We start from the raw sequence: 25,842 nt of genomic DNA on the forward strand, positions 1-25,842 counted from the left end.
GGTCCATGAAAGTGACAAATGGATTGTTTGCAAAAATGTTAGATACTATCCTGCTGCCCCTACTTTACGGTTCATTTCCTTCAGCATCTCCTGATTTGGTTTGTGGGTTTTTAAAAAAAAACATAGGATTGTATATACTGTGTTCATTATCAGGGCTGTTGCCAAAACAAATGAGTGAACAAACGGTAAAATCTCAGACCTCATGGAAGGAAAAATAATTTTCCTTTTGATGTTGTGACTGAACTTTGCATTATGTACAATTATATAAACCTTTGCCAGAAGCCAACCCTTTACAAACACATGGAAATTTATTCTCTTGCTAGCAGAATGAGTACCACTGTACTGGCTGAGGTGATCTGAAGAGATAATTGAACAAAGTTTGTGTCTAGAGCCTGTACATCTTCTAGTGGCTCTATTGCTGTGGCTGAGAAGGGAGAACAAGCTTTAGGGCCCTGGGACTGCTCTTCCAGGCCTGCAGTGGAAGCAGGAAATTATGAAGCTAAGTGCAAGCTGGGAACAGGTGTTCTGCATTTAGAATATAAGTTAATCATTTACTGTCTGAAATACAAGGTAATTGGCATGTGCTAGCACAGCTCTGTGTGGGTCTAGTGCATGGTCCTTGTAACAGGATCATCAAATCCTGGCTTCCTTCTGGAATTTGGTGCATTTTGGCATTTCTCTGAGCCCCTTGGGATGCTCAGGGGTGACTAAGCAGTCACCTTACACAGATGGCGTGTTCTGACAGCTGATGAAGGATGGAAACACTGGTGGGTTAACATTTCTCAGAGTGCCCACACAGTCTCTGTCTCGGTCCTAATCCTCCAGGAAAAGCTACAGAATGCTGTCCAAAGCATTGAGCCTGGGACAATAAAACCATAGAGTCAATAGAGCTATTGATTTCATGGGATGCTATAATCTTGGGGTTCTTTCCCCTTGTTTTACCTCTTTATTTCCCATTGGAGACAAACTCCTCCTTAGTTACCAACACTGCCCTTTCTGCTCGGTGGGAGCCAGCAAGTCTCAGATGTATACGTAAAATATATACCACATCAGGTATACCTGTAACCTTATCAGCACAATATTTTGGTCTCCTCCCCTTCCCCCATCCCAGCTGTATTATTTGGGATAGTGAAAGATTCTGCCACTACCCATAAATGTTCCTTTATTGATAATAAAGAGGTGTGCTGTATCTGTAGATGTTGGTCCTGCAGCACAGCAAACAGCTGCAGTGTGTAAAGCCAGTTCCTGGCAGTAAGAAGATGAGCTCTTATTCCAGACCAGTTAACAGATGTATGTACAATTTAGACCACATTTTTATGTTCTTGAGAGAAGAAATTGAGATGCTTCTCACCTACTTAACTATTGACCAGAGTTTTATTTCAAGAATAGTTACAAAACATCAAGAGATTTTAAAGAACAGTGCTGTTCAGCTGCAAAATTCCATTGCTTCTCTATAGTGTAACACTTGGAAAATGTGATATGAAGAGTTCTGTTTTAATGAGTTGGTGATCACATTCAAAATGACATTGAGGACATTGAAGATTTAAGCACAGCTTTATATGAGTTTTGAGTTGCAAGTGAAATACAGTTCACTGGTTAGTTTCCACATCTGAAGCATATTCACTCTGTGTTTGTCAAGAGCAAAGCGGGGAATTCACTAACTGCAACTTGTTCAAGCTCTTTAAATCAAATATAATTTATTAGATTTTTATTTTTTTTTTTAGTTTTTGATGTGGATTGAAGTACAGAAAACAAAAAGTAATGGCCAAAGTAAGACCCTGTTGTGATAGCTGCTGCAGCGGGGATAGTTTCCCTCCCTCCCGAGTTTATAAACTCCAGCACTTTGCTTTCACACATCTGTCTTCATGTGCAGTTATACAAAAGTACAAGAAGAGGTTATGAACAGCTGCCTTCTTCTGAATCCAGCTGTGTTTCCTGGAGGCTTTATTTGCACATCTCTGCCTCCAGCCCACCTTCCTGCTCTCTCCCTCTTTTTCCAGTACTCTCTAGTAGTCTGCCAGAAGTTATTTCCTTCCTTCAGCTTTGCTGGCAAATGGATCCCGTAAATGATCTAACTTGCTTTAGGCAAAGTTAGTTAAGTTTAAAAGGCTATCAAAAGAGATTTAAGCTACCTGGAAAATGTTTTGCATGAGGGAGATGAAAGAGCAGCAGAGCTCTAAGGTCAGTAACCTCTTGCAGAAAGGTGGTGGAATGCCCAGAGGTTAAACGTCTTTAACTGGCCAAATGAACATGTGTCTGTGGTGCATGAAGAGCAGATGTAAGAGCTGCTGTCACTGTAAAGGCCCTCCTGTAACTGCCTGTGCTAGTATCACTACTTTGATTAAAAATCACATGCTGGAGGTTGTAGACAGACGCTTGCTTGGCTAAAATCCATGCTACTGGAAACCTTCATCTCCCCCAGGCGGGTTCCTATTGCCCCTTTGGTGGTAATTATGGCTTCACTGGAACCAGCAGAGCTCCCACACTGGCTGTGGAGCAATCAGCCAGAAAAGCTTAGCCAATTTAAATGGTTGATTTGCACTAACCCAGCTAATTTCACATAAAGTGTATTTATTGTTCCTTTGGTTCTGCAGTGGGGACAGCAGCATCTTCTGCTGGCATAGCTAAACATGGGGGAGCCATGGTACAAATGCTGCGTGGTGACAAATGGGTGTGACAAATGGGCAGTTCTGCAAGTAAGGACCCCACTCAGTGCTGTGCCCAACCTTGTGGCTTCAGTTTAGGTTTCCTGTGAGGTGATTTGATGAGTAGAGATGAACAAAAGGCTGTGTGAGTATATAATTCAGACAGATGACTGTAAATTAATGAGACAGTTTGTTCTTCCATAGAAGAAAGCACCCTGTACTTTTGAGTCTGTGGATAGGTGGTAACATGGAACTTTATCATCTAAATCTGGATGGTTTTAAGTGTCATGCAACTTCAACATTAATTTGAACTAAGTTCATGTGTCAAACTAGTTCAGTGGGAGTATTTGGATGGTAAATAGTTAAGCTTTTGCTGTAAAAGGAGTCAGAATGCATAGATAAGTTTTTCATATTAAATACAAAGTTATTAAATATGTGGTACAAGTTAGAATCTCTCAGATCTATGATTCATCTTTGTGGTAGGGAATCTCAAAAGACTGGGATTTGTGAAAAGCAAATGACATTTTAAAGTCTGAGAGCTACCTCTGAAAACCTTTTGTATGTTTCTACCTTAAATATTTTGGAAAATGTACAGAATTCCTTTCGTTGTAATTTTTATAGGTGCACTGTTTGTATTTTCCACATTATTTAAAAAATAATGCATGAAAAAATGTGTTACTTAGGGGCAAGTAAACGTTTGAACGCTTGGAACAGATGCACAGGTTTGAATGGACTCAGAGATCTCCAGCTCTCTGTCTTTGCCTTTTACGCTGTCTACACGTGAGTTTTGTGATAAAGTTCGTGGTAGAATCTAAAGTGCCCATAAGGTAACAGATGCAGTAAAAGCTACAACAAATTTGCCTAATAAGCAGATGGAAAGCAGACACCACTGTGGATGAAATAGAATTAAGCTCCATCCAAAACCTCATCCTGCTAAAGATATTTTATACTGATTTGTTTCAGGAAAGTTCATGATAAAACCTTCAGTGAACTGGAAACAGTGGAGAAATCAGTGTAATGAGCAATCAACATCTGAAGCAACTGACAGGCAATGAGAGCACATCAAACACAGTTTTCTGAGAAAGGATGGAAATTACTGAAACTTCACAGTGTTCAGAGACATTGTGGTTCTGTCTTTGTCATGATGGGGTCCTGGATCCCCTGTACTGGATGCTTCATTGTGTTTGCAACCCGTGGGCAAAACCTAATTGTCAGTTACTGACAACAGAGAATGTCCTCTTGAAGTTTTTTGCTTTTGTGAAAAGATTTTCTGCTTCCCTAGTAAAAGTCAGGCTTTTAGCTCAGTTTTTCTGTTGGGAATATTTCTGCTTTGTAGGACTTTGCTGACAAGCCTTCAGTGTTGGGTCCTGGACAAATCATCCAAACCAGTGAAGTTATCCAGTTAAAAAAAAAAAAGAAAAAAAAGAGACATCAATCCTGTATCCCTGGAGCCTGTTTTAACAGCTGTACTTTATACTCAAGAGCCCAGTGAAACTTCAAGAGGAAACATTTTTGATGTTTAATATTAATTAGGAAACCTTCCCCAAAAATGAGGCAAATTAAAATAATTAGGAAATTGTTGTGGTGTTGGCCCTTCATGTGTACTGTTGAAACACAAGCATAACAAGGTGTATGGCAGGTGGAAATACCATAAGGCAAGATATACCTGCAGCAGCAGCAAAGTCCTGAAGGAAGGTGGGTAGTGGCTTTTATTCACCAGCCTTGCAGCAATGCTCTTTGCTGACATATGCCCTTCTCTAGTTTTACATTGGTGCCTCTCTCTTCAATTTCACTCATTGAGTCACCAAATGTAAGTTGGTTTAAGTAAAGTTCTTGGATGTTATCCTGTAAATATATTATGTAAAGCTGTGCAGAAGTCGTAAGTGCTGTGTTTTTATCTTGCTTGAGATCTTCAGTGATCGCTGGAGGTATGTTCAGGTTACAAAGGATCTTAGGTAAAAGTTCAGAATGGAATTATACAGCGTGTTGCTATGAAGTCTCTTCAGGAAGTCTTTTAGCTTAATCCCAACCCATCTACTGTTCTTTTACTGTTTGTATGACTAGTGACTGTTGAAGTCACTTCTGTTGCTGCATCCTGCATTTGGTTTTGGGAGGGAAGAAGTCCTGATTCACATTAGTTTTGGACATGTATGAATGGAAAACTGAAGCAAATGGATGCATTTTCTTCAGCATACCATGTTTTCTAGTAAGTAGGGTGAATATACAGTGTCAAAGAAGTCAGCCTGAAGGCCTACTCTCAAAGAGAAAACCATGGGGAATGAGTTGTTCTCTGAGAATAATGTCAGAAAAAGAATTGAAAATGGTCTTAATTCAAAATAGGAATTGCAAAGAAACAAATACCCTATCCCCTCTGAAGACAATATGAGAAATACAAAGATATCCCCCATTTGTGAAACAGACAGACAAATTATTATGATGGATGTCAGCTGTGAATAATAGAAAGCACTTATTCTGGTCCATGTGAGTTTGGGCACTGTGTACCAGGAAGAGAGAGAGTACAGCCTCCATTGGCTGCAACGCAGGGAGACACTGAGGCCTTGAAACTGTGGCTAATAGATTTATTCTGGTTAGCTGAAAACATCATCTGATGAGGAACTTATAATAGCTGTCATGGGTTCAGCTATTTCCAAGACTGAAAGTCACCTTCCTCTTGGTGACAGAAATTTCCTATTGCAGAGTGTGCTCTAAGTCAGATGAGAAATGTACATCAGACAGCTTGGTTTGCCAGGCAGAAATTGAATTCTGGGCTGACACCTGGTCTGTGGGTACCCATCCTCCCTGGTAATCCCTCAATAGGCTGCTGGCCAACCTTTTTATGTTGAGGGAATGGGCAAGGGGCACCAATAAGATGATGATGATGATTATTATTATGTCTCCCTACTTGTCAGGATTTAAGAGAGAATGTCTCACAAAGCTGGCTGTAATCTAGGTGCAATATGTCATTTTTCAGAACTGGACTAACACAGCTTCTATTCAGGCTGATGAAGATGGTGGTGAGCTAGCTTCATGATTCTGCCTCACCAATCAGATTTGTTATTTCAAGGTTCTTTTCAGTACTATCAGATTCAAAATGATTATTAACATATGGACCTGCAAATGCTCTTCTATCTACACTTGGGGAAAGCAAAAAAATGCTCAGTTTATTTGCAGTAAGTTTTTTCAAAAGGGATGTAAGAAGTCAAAATTCATCACTCATGTATTTCTCAACAAAAATCAGGAAGGACACTTTTGGAGATCTTAATGTGAACTGTGTGGGGTTTTTTCCCTCTGTGAGGACCAGTGCAATAGTAGGACTGCATTTTCAGTCCTTCCAGCACAGCACCAGTTGATTCTCTGTGGGAGTTGTCATGTTTCTTATCCATTAAAGCAGACCCCTTAATAGCTCCTATCACTGCCAGGCAAGCTTTAGAAGTTCAGAGTGTCTCTTATGAGACTTGTTATTATACATCTAATTCAGACAAGTATGTCTCACAATCACTATTGCATTGTTTCCAAAGAAAATACAAGAATTATCCTTTCCTCTCTGACGCATCGAAGCCCAGCTCAGAGGAGAGCTAAATCTCCTGGCAAGAAGGTTGTGGTAAGATTTGCTATTCAGCTCTGCAACAGCCACTGTGCAAAAGTGCACTTTTTATTTTTATTGTATTGACTAAATACCATTGGATTGGCTGTCAGCATTTCACTGTGCATTCTTGACAGATGTTTTCTCTTTAGTGTGTTCCCTCTACATGGGTTGTATGCAATCTTTACGATGCTTTTGGTTGTTGAAATTCAAAGAGCGATTCTTTTTTCTACAGTAGATAGGAAGAACTACTTTTGTCACCATCTGTAGGCAGTAGAATGAGTGAAAAAGGAACCTCTTTTGAGTAACAAGTTTTCACATGTGGCCTCATTGTAAAAAGAGGAAATACCTCCAAAATACAGAGAGAAATCAATATTAAAAGTTTGGCTCTGTTTTGTCTGAAGGTAGCTGTGCTATGAAAAATAAGTGGGGGAATTTTAGCCTGCAGGTTAGGATATAGTTAACCTTGACTATAGGAACTTCAACATGATGGGAGTTCCAGAGAACAGGACGAATGTCTCTTTGATGCCAGGTCTGTTTGCCTGTAGTTTCCATCTGGCATTGACAGCACCACCTGAGGCAGGAAGGTGGAAGCAGGACCACCCCAGTCGCATATGGCTGTTTTTTCCATTGGTGTTGAACAGACCTCAGAGCTTGGAGGTGTGAGCTTTGGTCTGTAAAGGGTAGAAGTTTTGAGGCCGAACCAGAGATTCTGCAGCTTCTTTTCCCAAGGGGGAGGTATTTTCTTCTATTTCAGTTTAAGCAGAGTTGAACCCAATCTGCTGTCCCCCTCGTAGTGGTAACACATGATGTTGGCCATAGACTTGTTTGGTGGTGAGACCCACTAAGGTTTTAAAAATCTTTATTCTCTAGAAGTGTATTCAAGATCTGAAGCCATATTTTTAAGAGCAAAAATGCCTTTTTAATGAAAATGTGGGGTTATAGTAAAGACTTTCTGGTTGGCAAATAATGGATTTACATCAAGACTCAACTTAAAACATAATGCTTGGAGCACCATGAATACAAAACTCTATCCTTTCTTATCCCATGTGTAGGAGGAATCCATCACGATTGCAGATACAATGAAGCAGTGGATTTTGACATTTTATTAAAGTTTGGACATGTAATCACTCTTCAATGTTCTGTTCAAAGGAACCTCAGCAGAAAATAGCATAAAATTACCATGCACTGATAATGGAGAGAAGCACTGAACTTCAGATTTACACTCTCATTACTTGTTCCATCACATTCTCAGTTTTTTGTTGTGTTGTCTTTATGGCTTGTGGTGTTCTGAGAGTAAGGTTCCCATTCATTTTTGGAACTCTAAAAGGACATAAATTATAATGGCTGAATTCTGATATGACAAGGGTTAAAATATAGCGATTCTTTACTCTCAACTCTCAAAAGCAAAGCTGATATATTTTCCTACTGTTTTCTTTTGATTTCTTTTCCAAACATACAAGAAAATTTAACTGTCTCTGACAGTTGATGTAGATGTTGTGTTATATTTCTCTGTGGTAAAATTCTTATATATGTTTTAAATACTGGCATTTGATTCTGAACTCTGATTATAAAGAAAGTCAGTTTCATTGGTAAAGTTACTTTTATAGTTTCTCTCATGAGAATTTTACATATAAATATTTGTGTAAGTTGCCTTTTTCAAACATCTTGGCACAAGAAACTCAGGTAAAACGGAAGGAAAATTGTTTATGAGGAGAAACTTTCTAATCTGAAGAGAAGTCTATCATGTTTAAAGAAAAACATGGTTTTACTGATAAAAGAATTATTAAATAAATCCACTAGGTTCACTAAGTAATAACTTTTCGCCTCTTGCAACTGCTGCAACAGACAAAAAAATAATTTACTATTATGACTTTGCTGAAATAGGTGGGAAAGAAATTGCCTGTTCTGTTTATTTACCAGTGAGCAGAAAAAAAAAGGAAAGAAAAATCAGGTATTCAAGCAGAAGTTTAAAAAAAAGCCACAGAGAGAGAGAAAGTTGTAAACTCTTTGTACTGTCTGACTTTGTACTTTTTTGCATATTTGAACTTCCCCTCCCAGGATTTTTTCATATTGCAGATTTCTGTGCATGAGTGGATTTCTTAAAGAGCTTGCAGATACAGGCTTTAAAGGTGTCCTTCAGGTCAGTTAGTAGATGGTCTCAACTTCTGTAAACTGTAAAGATTTCTGTAAAGATTATGCTTTGTCAAAATGTTTTGGGGTTTTCTTTGAAGGGGGTATTGTCATCTGTGATGGCTTACCACTCTTTTCAGGTATTGGATTTCAATTTGGGATTAAAATCCATTAAAATGGATTTCACTCATTGCTTTTAACGTTTAAAGCAGCAGTAATACGGGCTTTTAAGATGTTGGGTCCAATTCTGGCAGTACCATGAGGCCCCAGTGAATTCAGCGCACTTATCCTACTGATAGGGAATCCAATGTATTTTGGCTTCTGTGATTGTGACCAGTTGGTACTGTGAACATGTCATTTCCCAGCTCAGCTAAGTTGGCTGGATAAACTGCCACCCTTTGGGCTACTTGCAGGTATTTGTCATGCATCCTGCCAGCAGTCTTCTGCTGTTTAAGATCTGCCACTTAAGCTGCTCATGTCATCACTTCTTAGCCTGTTTAAAGAGAAAAACGTGCATTTATTGCCAAAGATCTACTACTATATATAGTTGTATAAGCCAGTTTAGCTCACTGACTGAAATCTGTTAAGGAGAGGAGAGTAGTTTCTTCTGGTACAGCTATATCCAGCAGAGAATATGCCCATGGCTTGCCATTTTGAGAGCTGGTTTTGACAAGTTTGCTTATGAAAGGTATGCTGTCTTACAGTGAAGAATGTCTGTAGAGAGGTGTGAGCATTTCCTTAGGACGAGATGGCAGTAGGCATGAGGAATGCTTCTGGAGCAGACAGGACTCTGATCTAGAACTGTTCTTGATGTAAAGCATGTTTGGTTGTCAGTAGTCATCTTCACATATATTTGGAGATGGGATTTGAACTGGTAAAAGCACGGTATCCTCCTCTTCCTAAAGATGTATTTCCTTGTCAACTGCAGTTTTCTACTGATGTTGTCTAAAGTCACTCTCTATGCTCTGCATAGAGGCACTGATGTGGAGAGAGTGTGTGCTTGCACACTTGGTGCTCCCAGCCATGGCCTCCGAGCTTGTTTCCAACCAAAAGGTGGGAATGGCAATGTGAAGAAGCAGTCTTGATTCCTAGCCAGGTTTTTAGTCTGTTTCACCTCTAGGTTAAGCCCTCAGCTTGTGAGCCCCTCGGTCCATTTGGTCCCTTTGAGCTGGGGTCTTTACCGTGTCTCTAAGCAGATCTTTGAAAGGGCAAGTTTATTATGAGGAATATTGATGTTACTTGACAAACCTTTGTTATACACATTGAACTGTCTGTTCCCTTCCTTTCCAGCTTCAAGATCACTCAGAAAAGTGCTAACAAATTAGGAGCTTCTTGAAATTAGCTTAACATGAAGAAGCAAATATACTCAATTCAGTTACTGGTTTAATGCAGATCAAGATAATATTCTCACCTCATTCCCAAAGGCCCCTAAAGGAATAGTGCAATTCCACGATGGCATCCATACAGATAAAAGGTAGTATAACTGCATTATTTGGAAATTACTGCAAGCTACTCCTCTTTTCCCTTTCATTTAAATACATTTTGAAGACACTAATGCTATGGGGAGGGAGGCTTAACATCTGAGCACTGGGAAATTTTTTCTTAGTTGTATGTTCTTCCAGAATATTTCTGAGAACTGTGGTTTTGTTTCAGGGAAATGAAATGTTGGAAGAACTGCTGGAAGGTTTAGAAAGACTTGTCAGGGGCATAAAATAGTTAATTTGCCTTCCTGAAATTCTTGTGTTGTCTGGAAGACATCAGCTGATAATTTCTTTTAGACTGAGGTTTTGGTTGGGCAGGACCAGATTTATCCAGATCTGGGTGTTATTGCTCAGACTTTTGTTAGATAATGGAAGCTGGATATATGATAGTGGCCTGGCTGGACAAACCTGCAGTAGCCTTTGACTCTCTTGTTGATACCATCAGCAGGTTGGTTTGCATGGTGGAATCTTATTTGGAGACCAGTTACACATTCTGTTCCATCGAGGGCTGAGTCAGTACCTCAGCAGTGAGAAAAGATGAAGGGTATATGAACCACTTGGAATCTCTCTAGATGTCACATACCCTTGAGCGCAGATTCTCCTCAGGAGCTGAAGACACTTCGATTGCTTACTTATATATTTAGGTAGATATAAAACCAGAAAAATGTTAACTGCCAGTTGCAGATATAGAAAATACCCTTCCAAAAGATCAAGAGGGTTGAATTTGGTATGCTGGTTGTTTTCACAGCCTTGACTGCTCCTTAGCCTGGTATCCATCCCCATTCTCTTACTTGGATATCTGCTAAGTTTTTAAGTTAAGAGTTCCACTTCCTATTGCAACAAAAAAGTATAGTTTCTGTGGAGGTGAAGGGGGCATTATGATTGTTTTTCACACCTTTTTTTTTAATTCTGAGGTGATTTCTTTTGGTACAGCAGTCTCTTTAACCTCAGCATACACTGCCTCTGCTTAGAAAACAGTGTTAGTATCACAGCTCTTCACAACAGATACCTTTTAGATTGTAATAGATGTCCCCTGGAAATTGGAAATGGGAAATGAATTGCGTTTTCTGGGTCTTGGCACTATTGACCCATGCTTTAGATCAGTGCAGGCTCTGACTGAGTCTTCCTCTTTCTCCTTTTCCCATTTAGCCTGTAATACTGAGCAGCTAACCCAGCTTACTAGTCACATTTCTATATCCTTTCGGAGAGCCACACAAAACTGCCAGCTGTAAAAGCAAAAGCCCACCATTCCTAAAGTAGATGCACATAATATGGTAATGTAACCAGCTATCATGAACAGGAAAGTGAACAAATCCCAGTTAGTGTGAATGTTCTTGCTTCTCAGTATGTACACCCGCTGAGTCACATTTAACTTTCCTCTGTGATATGGCAAATTAAGTACTTAACATTTTTTCCCCAGGTATTTTGCATAAAGAAGCACAAAGCTTGTTCAGGTTTTCTGGTTAAGAGGATACTACTCTGAGAGCACCTATTGTGCTCTTCAGGACTGAGTAGCCCACACATCTTGCTACAGATGTGAGGCTTGTCTGTCTCAAAGGAAGCGAATTTCAGAGGGCTCTTTGAAGGACTGTGCTGATAAGGAGGCTGACATCCCTATCTTAAGTTGAAATGTACCTTATTGTTTTAGCTTTTAACCCAGTAGTCTGCACTACCTAAAATGCCTGAATTACAGGGAAGGTTAGTATCTTCTGCTGTCTTTTCCTTGACAGGTTGATTGCTCAGTCTAAACTTGAGGCTGTTGGATTCCCTTCTTAAACTAGCTGTCCACGAAACTTTCTGTGTATTAATCAGAATCAGTAAATATTATCATGTTGTGCATAAGGCACTTGAGAAGACTGTTGCTGCAGTTCTTTGGAAAACCCCAAGAGCTTTGCCATACGACTGTAGCATTCTCATGCTGACTTGCTTAGGGGGAGCACCTTCATTTTTTTCAGTCTTTCCTAGCAGAGGATGAGGGCTGCTCAGTGCAGTGTTGCATGTGAATCTGGAGACCACCCGCTGTTCCTAAACATAGGGAATTAAAATGATTTGTAACCAGGAGGGACATTGGATAAAGTTTGCCAGAAATCTAGTAGGAACCGAAATAAAAGAGTCCTTAGTAGAGGTCAACCAATTCAGCTTTTGGAATCGTAGTGTAGGAGTTCCTAATCCCTCTGGTGATAGTGGTCTGCCTTCTAATTTTAGTCTCTTTCAGTTTACTTGTAAAGCACAATAGACCAGTGGAAAAAAATCTGCATTTTAAAAAAAGTTTTTAAAGAGCAGGCATGAGTCATACCTGTCCCTGCAGGCTGTTAAAAAGCTGCCAACAGTTAGCTGGGAAGAAGTGTATTTAAACTGTGTTCATGCCAATTTAAATCACTTTATTCAAAAGCATGAATGAGGTTGTAGTATTCCATTAAGACTGTTGTTATCAAATTTTAATGAGGAACTATATTTACACAAGCAGCAAATGAGTTCTTCCCAGAATTTTATTTTTAATCAAATATTCCTAAACATTGTCTATGATTTTACAAGGGACAAAAGTGAACATTGTACAATCTTGTCCCAGAGGGGAAATTCAGCTAACAACTGGGCTGTGTTTAAATAACTGCATAGAAATTGAAATTTAGGTTCATCAGCGAGTGATCTGGTCAGTGGCTCATAGCATATTTTGTTGAAGGTAGGTAGTAAAATGGGGATTTTTTAAATCAGGTCTGGCCAGTTTTCAAGGCACAAGTATGTTCTGCATCTGAAATTAGACTAAAGGGAAGAGTCCACGTGATGTGTGAAGCTTGTGTCGAAGGTTAAATTAAAAGGGACCTAACTAATGCTAGTCTGCACTTTGATTTTTTGCCAACTTTCTGATCAAAAAAATGAGACTTCTGCTAAATACCAGACTGCAGGCTGGTGCTCTCATCCGCCTCCCTCCTGCTTCCCTTTCCCACTTCCATTCAGTCTCTCCCTGTCACATCAGCAGGCCTATGACATACAGCAGGATATTTTTCCATTTCTGTGAGAAAGATTGGCATACATAAACCAGTTTGGCACTGATTGAATATTAGAGATGGAGTATGATAATAAAGGGAAAGTGGGTAAAAAAATCCCTAGAGATTTGTCAGAACATTGCTGGCATTGCTCAAGCAATGTTATAGCTAATAACAAGCTTTAGTAGTTGCTTTCAGCAAAATAAAAGGAATAGGAACTAGGACATATATTTGCACAGGCTTTATTACAGAATCTTAAATCTCTTGTCTAGTGTACTAATTTCAAATAACAGTTTGCAATATTCTGTATTTATTTCCTCTCAATTTTAAAATAATTTAAAGATACTTCCCTGTGCAACCAACCACATTGGTGACAAGGACGATTCCTTGGCATTTTACTTTGTAGCATTTAATTGGTAAATCAGTAACATTAGATGGACTGCATTTCCTTAAATAATTGGATTTTATATTTCCTTAAATAATTGAAATACTGAGTCTCCATAAACTTATGAACTTCAAAACCATGGTTGCCATCTAATTTGGTATTTACATTTGGCATTTACAAGTGAATGGAACAGCAAACAAAAAAAATCTGAAATCTTTAATTTACTCCATCCTGTCTATAAATAAAAAAATTGTAAGCTTCAAAACCCAGGAGTTTAGTTAACTGTCTAGCTGTTTAACCCACAGTGAATGGATTGGTTTAGGGAGCACATCAGTTCCATTACACTGATCTGGCAAGTTTACAGAAGTTTTTAGAGAATGGTTAAATATGTGAAGTCTGAAGTTATGAGAAGTTTGCAGCATGCAGTTTTCCTTGAGGGTAGAAACAGGAGTTTTTGACTTGTAGTTTCTTTAATTCAAATAGAAATGTTACAGCTTTATAAAGGAAGCATAAGCTTTTATTGAACAAAACACTTTCCCAAAAGAAGCTTAGACATGACAGTGGACAGGTATGGTAATTTTCTTTCTTTATGCTGTAGTTCTTAGGTTTTGTATGGGTAGCACTGTTTGAAAGTATCTCTGAAACACTGGAATGTGCCACCTATTTCGTACTTCTTGAATTCTGTGAAACATCTGTTACAAAGAGTTGTGTTGGTAAAGCTAAATTCAGTGTAAAAAAATAATAATAAATTAGCAATTGTCATCCCTCTCATCTGGATGAGGGATTAGTTACCCAAAGTTGTGCAGTGCTGTGTCTCTTGTAGAGGCAGGCAAGCATAACTGTGTGGTTTCTAGACTGGAAGCACCTGTTCGGGGAAGAATGCTTTTAGATGGGGCAGGTTTGCAGGCCTGCTTGCTCTGCCTGTAGCCCATTTTGACATGCAATTGCACAGCATAAGGTTAATGACAGTGGGTTAGCAAGCCTTCAAAGCATCTGGTGTGACTCCGGGATGCCTGGCATTCCTTTCTGCTCTGCAAAGGTTTGGCATCCATCCTCCACTGCAGGAAGAATGCACTCAGGAGAAACCAGCTCACAGGGCTCCCCCAGGCCTCTGGAGAGGGGAGAGTTGTCATGGCAATAAATCATGAGGGTTCATGGCAAAAGAGTAAATCCCCTTCTCTGTGCTCTACTGTAGGCGTGGGTTGGGTGAGAAAAGGAAGCAGGTAGAATGTGCAGTTTTCCCTTTTATAACCACCACTGCCACTTAATGCTAGGGCAGAGTGTCTGTCATGGGAAAGTGACCATTTCCCTGTACCAGAGACACTCTGGGCTGCAAGGAGTCTGTGTCCTACCAGATGTTAGTGCTGATCAGACTGACCTGACTGACCCAGGACTCACCGAGCATTCTGTAGCCAAAGGCAGTGTAGGCAGAACTGAATCTTCCCTGCAGCGGTGGTTTCCTGCTGCTCTGCAGATGTGGGCAAGAATGGCAAAGGAAACATCAAATATCCTCTAGATAACTTGCTGGTGCATGTATTAGACAAAGCAAAGAAGCATTACTGGACCTGGGGCTCACCACTGTGAAGAAGCTTATTAGACAGGTCAAGACTGGAGACAGCCTAGGCTGTAGCCACCATGCCCTGACTGAGTTTCTGATCTTGAGGAACATGGGCCTGACAAAGAGCAAAGTCAGGACTATGAGCTCCAGAAAAGTGAACTTTAAGTCCTTTAAAGAATTAGTGGATGAGATCCCCAGGGAAACTGACATGAGGTACAGAGGAGCTGATGAGAGCTGGCAACTCAGTTGACACAGCAGAAGGATGGGATCCTCCATCCAGAGGGACCTGGGCAAAGTTAGGAAGCGGACCCATTAGAACCTCTCAAGGCTGCGAGTCCAAGTGCAAGGTGCTGCATCTGAGTCAAGGCAATCCAGACATGAGCACAGACTGGGAGACCTCATTGAGAGCAGCCCTACAGAGGAGTACATGGTGGATAGAAAGCTGGATGTGAGCCAGCAATGTGCTTGCATCCCAGAAGGCCAGCTGTGTCCTGGACTGCATCAAAAGCCCCGTGGGCAGCAGGGTGAGGAGGGGATTCTGCCTCTCTACTCCACTTGCAGTGCTGCGTTCAGCTCTAGAAAAGCACAAGAAAGACATGGACATGTTGGAGAAAGTCCAGAGGACACCATGAAGAAGATGATCAGGGGGCCGAAGCACTTCTGTGAAGACAGACTGAGAGAGCTGGGGTTGTTCAGCCTGGAGATGAGAAGGCTCCAGGGAGACTTCACTGTAGCCTTTCAGTTCCTCAAGAAGGTGTATAAAAATATGGGACTCACTTTTTATATAGGCAGGTGGTAACAGGACAAAGGGGAATAGTGTTAAACTGAAAGAGGAGAGATTTAGGTTAGATGTTTGGAAGAAATTCTTTACCCAGAGGCTAGGGAGTCACTTCCAGAGAAGTTATGGATGCCCCATCCCTGGAATTGTTCAAGGCCAAGTTGGATGAGGCCCTGAACAACCTGACCTAATGGGTGGCATTGAAGACCACGGTGGGAGAGGTTGGAACTAAATGAACCTGAAGGTCCCTTCCAACCCTGGCCTTTATATGACTCTGTGAGTCTGTGTCCTGCAGTCCAGATGTCCCCTGCCTTGTAGATGCTTGAACATTGTATGGGAAAAATGCTTACGCTGAATTCCAGGGAAGGAGAAAACATGGTTAAGGATGGAAAAGGAAAGGATTTACAAGGTGGGACAGTAAGACTTGTTAGACTTTGGTGCTGTGGAGAGGGCAGGAGGGAGGAAACTACTGGGGAAATACTGGGCCAGAAGATTGATACAGGAAGCACAGGGCAAGAGAATGGAGGACAATGGGGATGGTGCTTACAGAGAAACAAGGAGGAGGAAAAGATGGAGAGAGCCCAGGAAATTCATACACATTCAACAGAACAATCGCCTCCAAAGCTGAAACTAAAGGACCCTACACTTCTGTTACCAGCGAACTGCATCATGTTTCACCTTCCTCTAGGGCTTTGGCACCAAAGGTGCATCCTGCTGTGTTCCTCACTGCTGGTTACCCGCAGTGGTGGGGCGTCACAGGGGGCTCAGGCTGTGTTCCGTGTCACTGGCACACTGGACAGGGAGTCAATGCATTGCCACATGATGGGTGAATTCCCTTGCTGCTATAAAATGGATGCCAGGATGCCGTGCCTAAAACATTGGAATGTTTGCCTTTGCAAACTTGATGCATGTGCACAGGTGGATAACAATGTATAATAAATCACAACCTCAGACGCTGTTTGTTTCCACAGAATCTCTCTTATTTAGTATGTACCATGCACAGGCTGTCTTGTTAAGCAGCTTTTTGGAGCAAAAGCATCTTATTCCTGTCATTTCAAATTCTTTTGAATGCTTGGTTTTGTAACCTTTATACCCCCTTTAGGTAAAACAGGTAGGAAAAGAGATTTGACATTTTTAATAGATTTTTCTTTACATTCCTCCTAAATCCTTCTGGTTTAATCTGTAATTCCAGGAATTCTTCTTTCTGTAGCCTAAAGACTCACAACTAACCCCTTCTCATTCTCATGTACCACAAATGACAACAGAAACTATTTTGTAAATAAATTTGTATAGATTATGCCAGATAAACAAGCACTTCTCTTGGCAATTAAAATTAAGCTATCTCTAAAAAAAAAAACTTAACAGAAAACAGCAGTAGATACTAGTCCTCCATTTGTATTCAGTGGATACAAAGGACATTTTTGGAAAGCCTTCCAAGTCCAAGCCTTCATTTCTTTTTCTGTACAAAAGTGATTTGCTAACCTACTTATATTTGAGTGAAAACAGTTTGAACATTGGTGTTCAAAAGCAGAAATGCACACTTCTCCAATTTGGAAACATTCTTGTCAATATAAACAAAACAACTCAGCTCTCTGGTTGAAATCTTGAAAAAAAGGAACTGATCCCTATTAATTTTTTTGGGTATTGTGTCTGTCATGCATTGATCAGCAAGAAGGGCTTGTGCTTTGTGTGCCTAAGAACAGTCTGTAGTGCATGGTTTTCTAACTTTATGGACTATTGTCACATGCAGAATCTGTGAAATGACTGTAGTAGGAATATAAGGTAAAATCAATTTAAAACGACCCCAGGCAGTGACTGCTATCTTCATATTGTGCCAGCAGAACACCCTGTGCCCAGGTGGCACTGGTTGCTGCTGTGGTGTGGCAGCTGCTGCCCTCGACTTCAGCGGTGTGTACGGATATCTGGGAGAAGGGTGGGCCGAGGGAGGAAATGTGTGGTTGGACAATGTGAGGATGGGGTGTGTGGTGCCAGCTTCCTCCACGGTGCAGGTGGAGGCTTGCAGGTGCCACGGCTTGCAGGGGCTGCTCTGCGGGGCCACTCGGGCTCGTACAGTGTGTAACGGGCAAGGTCATCGCTCCAGGAAATTTAGGAATGTCCTTTGGTCTCTGAAGCAACTGCTGCTGTGACTCAGAAGCACAGACTGGTTCAATGTGAACTTGAGTGATTAGCACAGCTATTACTGCATCTATAAATAGAATTCATCTTACAATATATTAAGTTTAATGATATAATAAATAGATTACAGTTAACTTTAATAGGAGCACAATGAATGGAGATGCAGTTCTTATGAAGAGCTGCTGCCATTAGAGAATGTTTTGCAAGATGTATTATATGTAATACCTTTTCCTTTGAAAAATGAATAATCTTACAATACCGTGTAAAAACAAAACTCCAAAAAGCAACTCATAATGTTCTTGTTGCACAGAAAGCAGTGAAGGATGTGAAAGTGCAGGTTGCATTATTAACCTTAACTCTGCTCCTTATGAATATGCACTATGAAAAAAATGTTTATTATATGCTAATATTGCTAGTTTTAAAACAAACCATATATTTCTGTGTAGGAAACTTGCATGTGGTTACTGTCACAGGGAATTAAAAGCAACAGGAAGCTTAGCTGCACTGATATTTTATTTTAATTTATCTTTTTCTTTAACAAGAAGAAAAATGCTTTGGGAAGAAAAACGTTCTGTTTTTGTTAGTTTTATTCAGTGAAATAATATAGAGTTCTAATGAGACAAGCTTCCTGGAGTTGCAACATGACATGTTTTAAAGAAGGTTGGCATTACACCCCCTGCCTGTAGCTCACCTTGTTGTGCTTGTTTTGTGGTAAATCTTTGAGTGTCCATTTCCATTTATCACAGACTGAAGTATATTTTTCAATGCAAATAACTTGTTCTGGTGATAATACTGTCCTCTGGGTTGGGAGGACAAAGCCCAAACCCTGCAGTTCTTTGCCTTTTCACCTAGGGCTGTAGTTTTGTAAGGATTCAAGGTAAGGTAGCTTTTCTGGGGGCCTGGGGAGGTTAAAAAGGAGAGAGTGGGCTGTACCTCTTGCCATGCAGGCACGGATTTGTGTGTGTGGCTGTGCAGTGAGGGAGATGAGGAATCTGACCTGGCTGGAAAATAGCCTAGCAAAAAGGTGACCCGAGGTCGGTTGCCACTATAGCTGACCACAGAGCCATACAACGAAGGCTGTGGTGGCACCTGAGAAGGTGATGCAAGCATAGAAATGAATGGCCAAGGGCAGCACAAATGCAGGAACTGTTTGGTTTTTTTCTTCTTCCCAGTGGCTGTGCTGGCTTAAATGCACATGAAGCTATAGCTGAGAAAGTGATGCCTCTAGGTGTAAATAATAGGCTTATCCTCTCTGCATGGGACACTCGGGTCATAGTTCCTCATACCTTTTTCTCAGTGGTGTAGCTGGCTCAAGGAGTTTGTGCCCTGCCTGTGAATTGCTCATTTGCTTCTGCTGGCTCAGTTGTTTGTGAAAGCATGGTGGAAATTTAAACTAGCAACTAGTTCAAAAAGAAAGAAGAAAGAAAACCTCAAGGGTAAAAACTCAAACCCATCTCTCTTCACCCTGCATCAGTTAATGAATCTGGTTCACAGGGTGTTTCTACAGATGTTTGCTTCTGCAGAAATAAGGGCAAGAGCCATTTGGGGACGGGAATGAGCAGGTGAGACCGGGACATCTTTAAGCTGGTGTTATCACCATGCATGGATCTGTTCCTTCCACTAATGGGTGTATGACAGATTTGGCTGTACTTCTTTAAAATAACCTAAGCATCGAAGCATATGCTGCAAGTTCTGTGCCCAGCTACAGGGAACCAGCAAAGAGGACAGGATGTATGACCTTCAGAGGGGAGATCTGCTCTGCTGGAGACACAGTGATGCTGTATTACATTAAGCCTGTCTGTGAAATCTCCCTGCTCTTAAAACATAATTTGAAGTTTATTATAAGCATCCAGTGCTGAAATCTGTTATATACACTTCATGTTTAAATCCTTTTCAAAGCTATTTTTTATAGCCATTGACTAGCACACCTTTTGAATTCTATCACAATCTATTTAGAACTCTATTTTTTTAAAGGCAAGTATTTTAAGGAAGTGGTTTATGGGAAATCTCTGCTATAGATATATACCTTTAAAATGGTATTTGTAATCAAAGTTCACACTATTCTAATAGGATCAGGATTTATAAAGAAATATTAATTGATTTTTTTCAGTTGCTACCGATGACATTTCCTTCCCTGCAGAAACAAAGCTTAAAGTCTTTTTACAATTTTGTTTGACTACAGTACCTTACTTTGCATGGAAATCACGGATAATCATGTGTGGGGAATTTCATTTTGAAAGCAGTCTTCAAAATGCTTTGCCAAGAAGCATTATACAGTTAGTGAAACAGTTCTGTATTACCTATCATACTTCATAATATGTATTCTCCACTCCACTTAAGTGAGCTTTGCAAGGCTTCATGCAACTTAATGTAATGCCTCTCTGTGTCCTTCCTCCCATAATAGAGTTACTGTTGCTTTCACCACTTCCTCCTGAACCTTAAGTTCATCAGTCTTTTAAAATACATCATTTATCATTAAGCTGCTGATCAGTGCACATTGCAGTGTCCAGAATTGCTTGTGCTACACTTGAACTACACACGATCATAAGTGTAAATTTCTTCCTCTAACTGTGTTGAGGCAAACATGCAGGAGTGAACCTTTCTAAGCTTGCTGCACACATTATAAATAAATTGAGCAGAAATTCTTCTATCTGAACTGCTTCCAGGGAGCCAAGTTGCTTTTGTTCTTCCTTCATAGATGTAATGTAGCAGCTGTTGGTCACAAACTAGTGCACCTAAATTCATTTCAGCATCAGTACTAATGGTATCTTCTACACAGTTACACCTGTGTGATAGGTGCATCCTACACTGTACCCTTGAGCTTCCTCACTCAAATACCCATTTTCTTTAACTGGTGAGTGTGCTAAATCTTTTGTCTCACCCTGCCCACAGATCTGGAATTTACCCATAAAATACTTCCAGCTCAACAACTGGGATGTACACTAATAAATCTCAGATCTGTAGCCTGTAATGCTGCTGCCTAGCCCAAACTGAACTGGGAGAAACTGTGAGAACATAGGATTTCTATGATCCTAGTGGCTCACTTGTTTAATTTCATAAGAGTTCAAAAAGAAAAAGATCTGACAACAATAGCAGCGCCTTTTTGTAGTGGAAAGGCCCACCCTGAATTACTTTGAAACATGTTAAACACTTGCTATCCTGTGGAATATTTTTCTCCTTTTCTGAGACCTTACACATGTTGGCCTCAAGCATGTGCCTTTCTCATTAAGTGAATGGGAACTTAGGCTTTTAAATGTAGGTGTCCTAAGCTAAGCTGTAGTTAAGTGTCTAAAGCAGATGGCAGAAGTATCTCTCTGTGGGGCCAGATTCTTGCCTGAATGGGAGCATTTGGCAAATTAAATGAAGTATGTAGTTGGATGAATAGGTCGAATATAGAAGACAAAGTGCTGGCTGCTGCAGCTGCCCAAACTATATTACCAAGCAGAAGGGGAGTGTTTAAAGCCTAAGTGGGTCCAAATTTGAGAAAGGGGAAAACAACTAAGCATGACCGCTCTTCTCAGGTCATCTTCACTGTGTCCAGGGTAAATCTCGCGCAGCTGAGGATTTGGCCCCTCCCGATTAGGATGTTTGATTTCCTGGATAGGAAAAAACCCTGCAATCCTATTAGACAACACACAAAAATCCCTCTGAAATGTTTCTAAAGGAGTCAGTCTGCTAAGCGTCTGCTAAATGTGCAGAGTACACAGAATCCCTTCTGGCACTGTCTTGAATGATGCATTTACCAATATTAATGGAGATACCAAACCATATTGCTCCGCAGTTCCTCCTGCACACATTATGCTCCCGACACACATATGTGTGTATGTGAAATGCCAATTATGGTTTTTGCATTCCCTGGTTTAAGTGCCAGTGTTTTTTTTTCAAAATGCTGACTGGCCATTACCACAGCCAGACCATCCTGTGGTCTCTCCACTCAAAAATGTTTCTCCAACTAAAAAAAAAAAACAACAAAAACACCCAACAAAAAATGTTGTTTCTTTGGTCTGTTGCACTGTAATCTCCGTTCTTCTGGGGATTATATAGCTCTGCGGGTGATTTCTGTAATTCATTCTAGTCTTTCATTAGAAGTAATAGACGGTCTTAATTACAGCATGCCACATGACAAACTGGTAAAGGTGCTAGAAATGTTGCCAACAGGAAAAGAATTGGATGCTGTGAATTTTTTTTAATTAAGAGTTGGCAGTACTGACGGGAAATAAGATTGGACTTGTGTCCACTGAAAACTATGTAATTTTGGTGTAGACATTTTTCTAAATGTCAGGAATTGTATGTTATTTGTGGTTTTAAGAACTTGAAAAATTATTGTCAGCTTAAACAAAGTAAGACAAACCTTTGAAATTAAATATATACCAGACAGGGAAAGAAATGTGGTAACTTTTGATTTTTCTCTTTGCATTGCTTTAAACTGTAGTCTTCCTCAGTGTACCTTAATTTGTGATTAATGTTTGCTTTATACCATTAAGTATTCTTGGTGTGTAAAGTTACTGTAGTAAATATTATTTCAAATGTTGGTAGAGATGTAAGTGAATGCATCTTCTTTGCTACTTGCTGTCAGGCTTTCAAAAGCACCTGCAGGGTCGGGGTCCTATTCCTCCACCTTTGTATTTTCCCACAAGGCACAGAGTGAAGCTGTGTGACCGCACTCTTCCCAGGTTATGCAGTTCCACATTACTTTTGCAAAACATTAATTAATTTCCTACTAGGGAGAGTGTGGTGCATTCATTACATATTTTTTTTCTGAGAACAGGGTGGTTCTCAAAGTCAAGGGAGACTGAGAAAGTCCGTTCTAGACAGGAATTTAGAAGTGGGAGTCTAACAGTAGGTGCCCTCAGCCTTTGGTGGAGCACATTCTTCTCCAATAACTAGGGAAAGCCTAAGCTATGGTTAGGCATTTTGGGGAAGAGCAGACAACCAACTAGAGTAATTTTGCAATTACCCTGAGCCAATCAAACGTAGTTTGAGAAATGGGAATGTTTCTTTATTTGTAGAGAATCAAAATTAGGACTGCTACAGAGAAAAATATAAAAAGGTGAGAGGCAGAGCCATAACCATGTGCAATTTTTGGGTTTTGCTCTGAGAAAGGCAGATTGCTAGATGAAAGATGGTCATTGTTCAAATGTCATGTCTGTCTGTGATATCTGTATCTAAAATTAGGAAAAAACCCAAACCTTTTGTGCAGAATAAGTACCTGACATACCAAGTTTTCTACCATTAGCAAATGATTGTTGGGGTTATTACATGGGTCCTGACTGTGGCAAAGTGATTAGTAGTTAAGTCAGTGGGTTTTTTTACCATGAGAGAATATCTGCCAATCATGATCAAAAGAGAAGTAATCTGCAATAGTAGTACTCTAGAAGAGAGGAAAATAGTAATTTCTAATTATTATTCAACTCATTGACTGCTTAATTCCGAAGCAAATTTTGTTCAAAAGATAAATCTAGCCATGCTGTCAGATTACACTTGCCTTTGGGCTGGAGGAGAGGCTAATCCCTGGGGATTTCCTGCCCGTTCCTGCTTCTGTGCTGGAGCAAGAGTAGCCATCATCCCCTCTCTGCATCGAGTGCATTCACTGGTGGGAGAAGGGGCAGAGATAGCTGCAAGCATCACAGAGCATTAGGCAAGTGCATATATAAAGTACTTCCAAGTCCTCACAGTGATAATGTTCAAATTCTTTCTTACTCTGATGATTTGAGTATTAATTTGCTTCCTGTGATCATTTAATGTGTATATGCAGCCTGTGGTTTTTTTTTTCCCCTTCCCCTTTGCATGTGATGTGCTAGCAAAGGGAAGCAGTAATAGTCTCCCGGGATATGTACAGCTCTGTTCATATCTGAGGTATGAAGTCAACTCAAGACCATTTTGTTCTCATAAAATATACAGCACTGCAGTTTAATGGATAATGGCATAAATGCCAAGATTTGACGGGCAGAACCATTTTCACTGGGAGATGAAAAACACTGTGAGGACTCAGTGCTGGATGGGAGACACATCAGACAGAGGCAGAATCTCTGTGCTGTGGGGGTAGTGATTTCACCTTAGCTGGGTGTGCTAACACCTGCCACACTCAGCTATTGCTAAGTAATAATGCATATGAGATTTTTTAAAAGTACTAATGAGGAAGCTAATGTTTTTTTACAGAAAGTGCTTCCACTCCTTTAGATGTGTGTTCTATAAAGGTAGAACCCTTTTTGTACTGCTTTGGGTGATAAAGAAGAAGATGGTTTCCCCTCAGGTCAGTAGGAAGGGACTACATGCTTCCTTCTGTTTGAGTGTATCAGTCCAGAGGGCTGCTGAGCATCTTCAGTTTCCACGGCACCTGGGGAAAATTATAGGGGAATGCTGCAGCTTCAGATCGTGTTCAGGGTACGCTCTTTCTGAACTTGGGCAGAAAACTTTGCAGGAGGGAGGAAAAAAAAGAAAAAAAGAAAAATTTCCGAAGCTGAAGTCTCTTGAATTGTCCGTATAGAAACTAAAGAAAAATCAAGCTGCCCAGCTGCTGTGCCGGTTCCAGGTATCTGTCGGAGAGCCCAGCCATATGTCAGGAACTTCAATGCCCTTGAATCGAGCCGTAAGGGTGAACTGGACAGATTTGTTGATGTGAACAGTGACCAAAAAAGGAGCGTTCTTTAGCAAGTAATTACCAAGGGTTTTCCTTGTGCTTTCGCTGAAATTCAGGTGAGACTCCTGCGCAGGAAGGGTTTGAAGCCCGAGCTAAGATGGCTTGGTGCCGCCCGAGAGCTGCCTTGTGCGGGAGAGGGGAGCGCGTGTGCGCGCAGGCTGTTCCAGGTGCGCGGGGAAAGCTGCCGGCCTCCCTGCTGGGGAAACCCCGCTCCCGCCTCTGCCAGCTCCGCCGCGCCTCTGCTCTGGGTTAGGATTTCAATGTATATTACATAATTGCTAGGTTCGGCTCTTTCAACTCCTGAATCTTCAAAAGCCGTTTATTCTATTGTTTAGCCAATAGAGGGTATTTCAGCATCTTTTTCCCTGGCAAAAGTGTAGTGCGTTTCAAATTATTCTAAAATTACCCGCACTTTTGAAGGACTAATTTGCGTCTGTCCACGGAATGCAGTCATGGACGAGTCCAGCCAGGCCCGCCGAGGGCGACGGTATAATTATAATTAGTGGAAATGAGCTTGTTTTGCACCCGCTTGGAAAACCGCGGAGAGAGTGGCACTGAGGGAACAGAGCGAGGGCTGGGGGCAGCCCCTGCCTCGGAGGCGGTGCGGGAGAACGGGGCGGGAGGGTGGGGGGAGGGAAGGTGAAAAGGGGAAATAGCCCCAAACCCACTCAGCGCTGGGGCTGGCTTGCTTTTTTTTTTTTTTATTTCCCCCCCCGCCCGCTCCTCTGCGCGGGGCGGGGGCGGTTTCCCGGCGGCGGGGCCCGCGGGTCCCTCCCGGCCGCGCATCCCGCAGTGCCGCGCCGCCGCTGCGGAGGCGGGCGGGGAGGGAGGGACGGGGCGGGCGCGGGGGGCGGGCGGAGGCGGGCGGCGGGCAGGGCGGGCAGGGGGAGCCGCGCTCCGCGCAGGCAGGGCAGGGCAGGGCCGGGCCAGCCGGGCCGAGCAGCGCCGCCGCCGCCGCCCGCCGTGCCCGAGCATGTCGGCGCGGGAGGCGGTGACCTACCTGCCGGAGAAGGGGCTGTACTGCCAGCGCCTGCCCGGCCGCCGGGCCCGCGGGGCGCCGCCGCCGCCGCCGCGCAAGGGGAAGCGCGCCGACACCATGGGCTTCTACGGCACCCTCAAGATGATCTTCTACAAAGTGAGTGGCCGCCCCGTCCCCTCCCCGCGGGTGCGCGGCCGCGGAGGGCGGGGGCGCGGCGAGGGGCGGGCGGGGGCCGCGCGTTCTCCGCGGCGGTGGCGGCGGCGGTGGCGGTCCGCGGGCGCAGACGTGCCGGCGGCGGGGGCTGCCGCCCGGCCGTAGCTGCAGTCAGTGCGCTGCCGGGGAGCGCTGCCAGCGCTTGGTGGCGGGCGGCGATGCGGAATGCAGTTTGCTGCCCCTTCTTTTCATTTATTTTTTTTTTTTCCCCCTATATATATATATATATATATATATATATATATATATATATATATATAATTTTTTTTTTCTTTTAAATTTTTTTGGTATACTGCAGTCTCGGTTAGTTTGATGAATAAACGTTGT

The 25,842-nt window shown here is 41.7% G+C and overlaps 1 protein-coding gene across 2 annotated transcripts in view; it reads left to right on the forward strand.

Moving 5' to 3' along the window:
- FBXW7 (F-box and WD repeat domain containing 7) overlaps nt 1-25,842 on the forward strand; it is a 176,679-nt gene that overhangs the window by 117,907 nt on the left and 32,930 nt on the right. The window contains exon 1 of one of the 2 annotated variants that reach the window (XM_086891492.1): nt 25,237-25,458. The exons of the other annotated variant lie outside the window; for it this stretch is intronic. Within the exon in view, the coding sequence (XP_086747618.1) occupies nt 25,297-25,458 (162 nt within the window). The 5' untranslated portion in view covers nt 25,237-25,296. Of the gene's footprint in view, nt 1-25,236; nt 25,459-25,842 lie in introns of those variants that run through there. 2 annotated transcript variants of the gene reach the window in all.

The sequence above is a fragment of the Cyanistes caeruleus genome, chromosome 5, assembly GCF_971803275.1.
Source record: "Cyanistes caeruleus chromosome 5, bCyaCae1.hap1.1, whole genome shotgun sequence".
NCBI lineage: Eukaryota > Metazoa > Chordata > Aves > Passeriformes > Paridae > Cyanistes > Cyanistes caeruleus.